The sequence below is a fragment of the Balaenoptera ricei genome, chromosome 2 (assembly GCF_028023285.1).
Source record: "Balaenoptera ricei isolate mBalRic1 chromosome 2, mBalRic1.hap2, whole genome shotgun sequence".
In the NCBI taxonomy this organism is placed as follows: domain Eukaryota; kingdom Metazoa; phylum Chordata; class Mammalia; order Artiodactyla; family Balaenopteridae; genus Balaenoptera; species Balaenoptera ricei.
Window position 1 is genome coordinate 162,997,226 of NC_082640.1, and position 10,493 is coordinate 163,007,718.

Sequence of the window (10,493 nt, forward strand, 5' to 3'; positions counted from 1 at the left end):
TGGTCGGGGAACTAAGATCCCACATGCCGCGGGGCAACTAAGCCCATGCCACAACTACTGAGCTTGCATGCCGCAACTAGAGAGCCCACGCACTCTGGAGCCCGTGCACCACAACTAGAGAGAAGCCTGTGCCACAACGAAGATCCCACGTGCCACAACGAAGACCCAACATAGCCAAATAAATAAATAGGTAAATATTTTTTAAAATACATTGTAAAAAAATGATGTTTGTCTCTACTGACTGATGAGAGATTATATTCATGATACTAAGAGGAAAAAAACTGTAAAATAGATGTAGTACGATCTGTTTTATGTAAAATTGTAACCCACTCCATCTCACATTTATATATATATATACACACACACACACACACACACATATACACATTTATATGTATATATATACATATACACACATCTATAAATATATGGCAGGATATATGTCAAAATGTTATAGTATTTATCTTCAGGTTATAGAATTTCAGGAGATAAAGCTGACCCTTGAACAATGCTGCGGTTAATCTCAGTATAATTTATAGTTGGCCCTCCGTATCCAAGGTTCCTCCACATCCACGGATTCAACCAACCACAGACTGTGCAGTACTGTAGTATTTACTATTGAATAATATCTGCATATAAGTGAACTGGTGCAGTTCAGACCTGAGTTGTTCAAGGGTCAACTGAATTTATCTTCTTCATATTTTAATGTGCTGGTTTAATGTTCTGCAAGTATGGTGTTTTTCCAACTCATATATTTTCATATAAAATAGTATGTAAAGTATGTTGACTTTACAAGAGAAACACTACATCTGTTCATTTTAAATCTTATTGAAAATATGCAAATTTTCAAGAAATACTTGTTTTTAAAACTAAAAAATTTAGAACTTTCAAGTATATAAACTCTTGTAAAGAGTGTAACACAGGTGCTATTCTACTTAAGGGCAAACTCTCCCCACTGAAATTTTAAATCCCCACGAGAGAGGGTTGTTGGGTTCATTTTGGCATAGGTGCCTACCGCTGTGCCAGTCAGTTACGACCCAGGAAATCGGTCATATTGCACAGATGTGACCACCAGGGACCCACCCCTGGTATAAGGGAGTATTCCCAGAGAAGGGAGACTGATGCGAACTGGGTTGCCTTTCCAGTTCGTGTCCACTACAAAGCCAGAGTGGAGGGCACGGTGTTACAGGCCTAGAACATGTTAGAGGTGGAATAGAGCTCAGAAGAAGATGCGGAATTTGTGGCAGAGCTGCACTGGTACGCAGAACTCCTATTACATCTGTCTGTCACACCTTGATGCTTATCCAGAGATAGGAAAGGGCTACAGAGATGTGAGTGGCAAGTGAAAATAACAACTCCTGTGCAGAACATCACTGCCCAGAGTGCACAGGATGACGCTGACTGAAATCCTGCAGTGCGTATAGACTTGGAGGGCCGCATTGTTGAGTTTTCAACAGGAATATGGTAATGTCAAAATCTAGGTTTGTTTCACAGCTGGCTTTGGAAGCACTTCTTAGTCCATTCCATATGAGATACTTACCCACAAAAATTCGGGAACTTACCCTGATTGCAAGAAAAAATGTGGACTGCCTACTTTTCAAAATTTGCCTGCCAAGAAAAAGAGGACACTTCTGGAAATATATGTTCAGAGTGTGGCACAGCTTGTGTGATGGGCGTAAAGCTCCAAACTATTTTCTCTAGTATGGGTAGCAGGCAGTAGTGAGAGGCTAGTACATTTCAGTAAAATTCCAAGAAAAGATCAGTCTCTACAACCAACTCTCAAGAGATGAAATCTATTGTCATCCCTAATATCTAATTTAAACTCCTCAAAAATTACCAGTAAGTTCTGAATTGCCAAGTCCAGTGACATGATAGAGTAAGACAAAAAATACAACCCAGGCTCTATTAACTTCCTAACTGGGCCAGTTATTTAAATGATTTGGAATTCAGTCTTATTTGTAAAATGGAGATAATATTCACCTACCAAGGGCCCTGTGAAGATCAGATAGGTTAAAAGGCTGGGAGAGGCCCTGGGCACAGTAAATGATACCTATTACTATTATTATTCTTGGTTTCTGACCACCAAGATGTTGCTTACCACTGCTTAAAGAAACACCCTCGGGCTTCCCTGGTGGCGTAGCGGTTAAGAATCTGCCTGCCAATGCAAGGGATACGGGTTCGAGCCCTGGTCCGGGAAGACCCCACATACCGCAGAGCAACTAAGCCCGTGCGCCACAACTACTGAGCCTGCGCTCTAGAGCCCACGAGCCACAACTACTGAGCCTGTGTGCCACAACTACTGTGCACAGCAGTGAAGACCCAACACAGCCAAAGATAAATAATAAATAAATAATTAAATACATAAATTCTCTTAAAAAAAAAAAACCCCTCCATTTCCTTGGGCTTTCACACACCACTTGCCAACACTTCTGTTCTTTCTCAATCAACCTTCTGCAGCAGTGGTGTGTGTTTATGCTTGCCTTCTCGCAAGAACATTGATTCCCCAATATTACATCCTTGGTGCCTCCTCTTCTTGCTTAATGCCCTCTTCTATCTACTTTGCCAATTCCCATGGCTTTAACTACCATCCATTCATTCCTTCAACTAAGATTTCCAGAGTTGCTATTACATACCAGGCACAATTCAAAGAGTATAACCTCAGATGTTTGCTGAAGGGGCCTACTTATTGGCAGCAAGAGGCTTATTTAGAATAATTCAAAACCACCACATTTGTCAGGTCAGTACTTTATCTGTACAGTAGTTTCTAAAGCTTTCCAAGTCATAAAAATTGTTGAATATTTTCCCCGACCTCAATATGTGTTATTTGGAGTAAGGCTGGATCACACCCATAGTCTCAGTATAACTGCATATTTCACTGTACTTAGAAATTATCAGAAAGCTGGGAGTTCCCTGGTGGTCCATTGGTTACCAATCTGCCTTCCAATGCAGGGGAGGCGGGTTCGATCCCTGGTCGGGGAACAGAGATCCCACACACAGTGGGGCAACTAAACCCGCACACCGCAACTACTGAGCCTGTGTGCCACAACTAGAGAGAAGTCCCTGCACTGCAACGAAGAGCCCTCGTGCAGCAATGAAAGATCCCGCGTGCTGCAACTAAGACCTGGTGTAGCCAAATAAATAAATAAATAAATATTTTTAAAAAAAAAAAATAATAAAAATAAATAAAAATGAGCCACCAACACAGGGGTTATCTCAATCCTTTAGGGTCTTACAGTATACATGCATTATTTCTACAATCAGAAGCAAAAATTATTTTAAAACAAAAGGAAAAATTGCCACCTTAACCTTCATAATGGGTCTTGAAGGTAGTCTCAAAGACAACAAATGTTAAGATAAATTTTCTGAGCTTAAATCAGTCAAGAGCAAAAGGCTTACTTGCTTAATGGGTTTAATGGGTCACAAATTACAAATTATATTATAGAAGCCTTCTTAGAAGCTATTCAGAAGGCAACTGGCTTTTGAGGCCACAAACCATGTATTTAATCAAATAAGGCACACCCACTCAGAATGCAAACACAGCCTCTACCCATCCTCTCAATTGCCTATTCTGCCAATAAACACTGCTTCTTTCTTTCAAAAATGGCATCTGATTGAATCTCAACCAATTAACTACTCATTCAGAACACGATGAAGTTTCTGGGGCACCTAGTCCAACCTTAAAACGTGGGCAAGTCTGCATTCCCTGAATATCCAAGTTCTAAAATACTATATAAAGAATACAGTGGTTTATGTATTAAACACGGGTCTCATTTCCCAAGAATTTTTATTAAAGAGAATTCCTGAGTACCTCAAATGACTCTGGAATCTTTCACATCCAACTAGTAAGACTTGAAATGTTCTTCCCCTTGGAACAAAAAGCATTTGAAACAGAAATCTAGTCTCATAAGTTGTAAACAGTCAACAACATTATTTTTGCAAAACTTTGAGGTCTTTGGATGTGTCATCAGGCCCTGCAAAACTTGAACAGGTATACTGGCCATTCTAGCTACTCCTCCAGTTCCTGTGTCATAACTTCTCCTTTTCCCAGGTAATGTTTCCTCTCAGTGGAAACAAAAGCCTAGTAGCTACTTAGTAAACCACCTTTCATTAGTTATTCATTTGCCTTCTTCTAAGTATAAGAAGCAAAACCACTACTTTGTTCTTTCTACTTTTCTTACCTTATCATTTAAATAAGAACATAACTTGTGCCCCAATTCCTCTTTAAGAATCTTATTTATTCTGGCAGCTAGAAGGCTATCATCCTTCTAATATCTCATTAAAACTATTCCTAAAGGGAAGAATCTTAGGTCCAAACTCTCTCAAAGGCAGATAATTTTTTTCTTCCATATTTGTTAACTAATTAAGGAAGGTTAAATGTGTGAACAAATCTCAAAAGTTCTTTAAAGAAATGGAAGACCAAAAGAAAGTAATGTTAACAAGGGGCTTTAAAAGTAGAAACCAACTGTATTATATTTCAGGTGCAACCAAAATATGGCATTTATTTAATCAAATGTTAAATCCACAGTAATAAACTCTTGGTAATTAAGATCACTGAATACTCCAAATTGCTGCTGAGAAAATTTCCTGCAAAGCCTCTAGAGGTCTTTAAAAATAGGATGGAATCATCTATCAAGATTAGTTTTAATAAAGTCCTACAAATAGAAAAGGGAATGAATTACATAAACCCCTAAAGGTTCCTTCCAGCTCTAATTCTGCCAAAGCTTCCAATTCTCTTTCTAAGTTTCCTTAATACTAATTGCCACCTGTTACCTCAAAAAAGGCTGACCCTCTTCTCTCACTCCTCTGAATGGCAGGGAGGAAAAATTACCGTTTCTCTTCCTTGTGAAAACTCTATCTACCGTCATCATTAAAAAACAGTAATGTCTACACCCATAAGGATGGCTACCGTAAAGAAAAATCCTAATTCTCCTGTGATGTCTCTCCTTTACTCTCACACTACCTTGCCACTAACACTTTTGACCAGATGTTTGGGGGGCAGGGGATACACACCACTAAGCAATACTGTGACATCAGCTGGGTGTCCTACATTGTTTTTTCCTTTTTTTAAAAAGTGAAGTATATAGTTAATTTACAACGTTGTGTTAGTTTCAAGTGTAGGTGTCCTACAATTTAACTTACTTCTATCACTATCTACCTGGAGATAGCGTCATATCCCACAGGTAAGGGCTCAGTCCCACAAGACTGCCTCCACCCCAACTTCAGATGCCAATCTCAAGTCCAGGTTGTCACCTGTGCTTCTGACCAACCAGAGGTTCCTGGGACTCTCCCTTCGTAGAGCAGCTCACAGAACTCAGGAAAATTGTTTACTCACTGTTTACCAGTTTATTATAAAAGGATATTATAAAGGATCCAGATGAACACCCAGATGGAAGAGCTATGTAGGGCAAGGAATGTGGGGAGGGTCACGGAGCTTCCAGGTGTGCCACTCTCCCAGCATCTCCACGCAGTCAGCAGCCCAGAAGCTCTCTAAACCCAGTACTTTGGGGACTTTTATGGAGGCTTCATCATGTAGGCATGATTGATCATTAACTCCATTTCCAGCCTCCCTCCCCTCTCTGGAGAACTGGGGGGTGGGGCTGAGAATTCCAAGTGTCTATTCATGGCTTGGTCTTTCTAGTGACTCCCTCCAGGAGCCCACCAAGAGTCAGCTCATTAGAATTAAAGATGTTTCTATTGTCTAGGAAATGTCAAGGGATTTAGGAGCTCTGTGTCAGAAACTGGAGGTCAAAGACTAAACATTAGGACAAAAGATGCTCCTAGTGCTCTTATCGCTTAGGAAACTACACAGGTTTTAGGAGTTCTATGCCAGCAGCAGAGGAAGTTATGTACATATATTTTTTTGTCCCTATAATCTCACAGCTACTATCAAAGAAAAAGAAAGGAAATAACAATTGTTGGTGAGACTGTGGAGAAATTGGAACCCTTGTGCACTATTGATGGGAATGTAAAATGATACAGCCACTGTGTAAACAGTAGGCTGTTACCTCAAAAAATTAAAAATACAATTACCACATGATCCAGCAGTTCCACTTCTAGGTATATACCCAAAAGAATCATGGTTGCACATCCATGTTGATAGTGACATTATTCACAACTGAAACATGGAAGCAACCTGAGTGTACACTGACACATGAATGGCTAAGCAAAATGTGGTATACAGATACAATGGAATATTAATCAGCCTTAAAAAGGAAGTAAATTCTGATACATGCTACAACATGCATGAACCATGAGGATGTTATGCTAAATGAAATAAAGTCAGTCACAAAAAGACAAGTACTTTTACTTATATGAGGTACTTACGGTAGTCAAATTCCTACAGACAGAAAGAATGGTGGTTGCCAGGGACTGGGAGGAGGGGAGATTGCAGAGATACTGTTTAATGGGTATAGAGTTTCAGTTTTACATGATGAAAAGAGTTATGGAGATGGATGGTGTTGATGGCTGCACAACATTATGAATGTATTTAATTCCACTGAATCGTACACTTAAAAATGGTTAAGATGGTAAATTTTATGTTATGTGTATTTTACCACAATAAAAAAAAAAATTGGAAAAAAAAACCCCAGAAAACAAAACCAAACAGTAACGTCTGATTGTTTCATAACGTCCTTTCTACCACAGGAGCTATTTACTCAAACTCTAAACCCAAATCAAACAAAGAGGCAAGCATATACAGACTCCTGAGAGGGTAGAGGGATCTTAGAAGTTTCTAACTTCTGTTCATTAAAAGACAAATGGTGGAATATGTGAGGAAATGAACTTATATCCTGGGTTTAAAAACCCTGTTACAGGGCTTCCCTGGTGGCACAGTGGTTAAGAATCTGCCTGCCAGTGCAGGGGACATGGGTCCGGGAAGATCCCACATGCCACGGAGCAACTAAGCCCATGCGCCACAACTACTGAGACTGTGCTCTAGAGCCCACAAGCCACAACTACTGAAGCCCGCGTGCCTAGAGCCGGTGGTCCACAACAAGAGAAGCCACCGCAATGAGAAGCCCGCACACGGCAACAAAGAGTAGCCCCTGCTCGCCACAACTAGAGAAATCTTGTGTGCAGCAACTAGAGAAATCTTGTGTGCAGCAACTAGAGAAATCGTGTGTGCAGCAACCAAGACCCAACGCAGCCAAAAATAAATAAGTTTATAAAAAAAAAACAAAACAAAACCCTGTTACACTCTATTTTAGTAAAGGCAAGACACACGCCTGTGCGCTTGACATCTTATGTGTATTTTTACGGCATAATTGGCAATATTTCCTCCAGAAACTGGGGAAAAATACACAGGGCTTGGAGCACTAGCATATCACTTTAATCGAAACAAAAACAACTTTAAAAAATATTTTAAAGATACTCTTGCTCTCATGAAGTTTCTTTTGCTTAAGGAAAAAGAAAGGGGGGAAAAAAACACCCCACAGACAATAGTCCTCCTATTCGTGTAAAAGCTACATACCTAAAGTCTTTGTTTTAAAAAGACTCCTGAGAAATTGTTTTCTAGAAGGGATACTGCAGCCCTAAACATTCTGTAGGGCATTCCACCAGACCATTCTTCCAAATGCCACCATTGTGCCTTGAGTGAAATTTTTCACTAAAATATATTAGAAAAGTCAGGCAGATTTTCCAGTTATACAGATTTTTAAATTTCATGTTAGCAACTTGGTATTTCTTCATCTTATCAGTCAGCAATCTCTGAAGAAATGTCATGCCCACCAATGCTAAACTGTTCAGGATTATGGGAGGGAGAAATCTGATTTACTACTAACTCAGAACGTAAGTGTTAAGTGAAAAGAGCACTTAAACACAAAGCACCTCTATCGTGTGGACACCTTGCTCTTGATTTCCTTCTCCCTCTTAAAAATCGTAACGCACTCACTGGCCTGCAGTGTATTTTCTAACTCCCACCATTAGGTTTCCCTTTTACAATTTATACCACAACAATTTTGTCTTATTAGCCATTTACACTGCTGGGAAAACAACTTCTTCCATGGCTTACAATGAGCTGATTCTTATCACTTCCTGTCTCACACAATTATTTCTTCAAAAATGAAAACAAATTTTTTGAATCTGTGTATTATGTTGCCTTACGCCTTACAACTTCAGGGGAGGTCAAGTCTCTTTTATGTATTTCCCCCCAACTCTTGTGGTCTTAATATCTCAACCTGACCCGGAGAAATGCTTTATTTTCTGTTTCACACCAAACAGTAACAGGCCTAATCTCTCCTGTCTACTGACTGGGGGAGAAGGCTGCCAGATATTTACGGTAATGCCAAATTACAACAGTCACATTTCCTGCCGTGGGGAAGAGACTATTTGTGAAAAAAAAATGATTTCCTTAATTTCTTAAAGAGATTTATAAGCATCAAAGTCAACTGCAGACATCTCAACACTCTCTTCCACCAACACTGACCTTGAATCTTTTTAACCAGCTCATCGTTAAAAACACATTTCAGCAGAATAGCTGTCAGTCCAGAGAACGTGAAGCTTGATATTAATTACTGCCTTGAATTCAGAACTTTTCAAAATATTTCAGAACCGCCTGGACTGGGTTGGTGATTCAGCCTTGGTGAATTAGTACAGACTCACCACAAGTCACCACCAGGCTAAACCATCCCCTCGTGGGATAGCACTCTTGCTCAAGGGGTCAGCAGGACCCTGGGCTCAACCTGGAGCCCGAGATGGGGTCTCACCTCGGGCCAAGAACATAACGCTTTTTAGGCTCTGGACCGGGTTCACTGCCAGACTTGTGGTCCAAGGCCTTACTTGTAGACGGGGGTAGGTACGTGGTAGGAAAAGACGGGGTGTGTTTCCGCCTGGTCCCACCTCCTAACTTGCCTTGCCTCCTGAGGATCCTAAATGTGGTTTTTCCTGGAGGGCTTCAGAGCTCTAGGAGGAAGCAACCACCCGAAAGCCACAGGAGGGAGCCTCGGGGGGATCCTCCTGGGGTCCGAGGGGGCACTCCCTGCCTCTCCTGGGGGGCAGCCCCCACTTCTGGCGGGATCGGGTAGAGGAAGTAGAGCCCAACCTCCGGGTGGGAGGAGAGGAAGACCTCAGGCGCGGAGAGACGGAGGGAGCCCCAGCGCCGCCCTTGAGCCTTCCGGCCCGGGGCAGGCCCAGTCAGCGCCCGGACACTGCCGCCAGCACACCTGAGCCGCGCCCGGGCCCGCGGACAGTCACCGCGACCCCGCCCGGCCTCGCCGCCCCTCCACAAGGGCGCCAGCCCGCGGGGCCCGACCCACCGCCCCCAGCCCGGCCCGGCCGCCTGGTCCCACAGTACCTGGCTGGCAGCGGCTGCGGCAGTAGCGGCGCTGCTCCTCACGTACCCGTTGCGCACCTCCCCGTTCGCCACGCAGTCGTTCGCCCGCACCGGGCGACGGCAGCAGCAGCCTCCGGGCTCCGTCCGCATCGTCCCGGCAGCACTAGGCGCAAGACAGTATCCGTAAGCGGCGGCCGAGGCGGCAGCGGCTCCAAGTCCCGCTCCGCACCCCTCCAACCTCCCCGAAACCGGAAATGGCTGCACGCCGCCGCCAATTCCCTGCCGGGCCGTCACATGGGGGCGGGACCCGCTCCCCCGCCGAAGCAGCGGCTCGGCGTAGGCTGGGCCCGGGAGCTGGAGACCAGGCGGGGCGCGCAGGAGTATCGTGAGCCTGAGGACCGCTGACCAATCTGAAGGAGGAGGAGGCGGACCCCAAGCTCCTACCTGGCCAATCACGGGGTGGAATAAAGCGGCTCGCGGGTGTCAAGGGAGTTTTCTGAAGCGACCTTTAGACCTGGGAGCAGGACTCTAGAGCGGGTTTCCTTTTTTGGACAGGTGGCACCCTCTCTGCCCTTGCCTCCCGGGAAGTTCTCGGGTTTGAATCCCAGCCCTTAATTTAATTAGCTAATTCTTCTGTGGGTTTTTATAGTACGCCTTTTTCGACATTCCCTCACCATTCTTCAATATGCATCATACATTAACACATTTTAAGTAATGATTCGGGTGTCTCTTTGCCCTTCACATCTGTCCCTATCAGGGTTTTCTGTACAACTTCCTTTTAAGAACACTTCCTTGAAAGTCAAGAAACCTGGTCTTGTTCCAGCTCTGCCAGTAACCAGAAGCTAAACCTTGAGTGTTTAACCACTTTGGGAGCCAAATTCTTTAAAATGGAGTTAATACTTCCTGCTTCATAGACTCATTGCAAGAATTACATTAATAAGCCACTTTGCACCTATCACAATACCTGGCTCATATTAGAAGCATAATGTATACATATTATTTTTCATCGCTTTAGCTCTATATTCCCATAGTTATTAGAAAGAGAGGAAATGGATCTACATTGTAGCAAGAAACTTTTGGTTACCCATAAAGAATTTAGTGTCATGTTTAAGAGTATGGACTCTGCAGTCAGTCTGGGTTTGAATACTGGCTGTGCCACTTACTACCTGAGTGACCTCTATATGTCTTCAGCTGTTCAGGGGGAATAATAATAAAGGTCCTG

At 42.9% G+C, this 10,493-nt stretch overlaps 1 protein-coding gene across 1 annotated transcript in view; it reads right to left on the minus strand.

The window, feature by feature from the left end:
* SPTLC2 (serine palmitoyltransferase long chain base subunit 2) overlaps nt 1-9,545 on the minus strand; it is a 120,507-nt gene extending 110,962 nt beyond the window's left edge. The window contains exon 1 of the mRNA XM_059914753.1: nt 9,293-9,545. Coding sequence (XP_059770736.1) covers nt 9,293-9,421 — 129 coding nt within the window. The 5' untranslated portion in view covers nt 9,422-9,545. The remainder of the gene's footprint in view (nt 1-9,292) is intronic.
* Between the last annotated feature and the right edge of the window lie 948 nt (nt 9,546-10,493).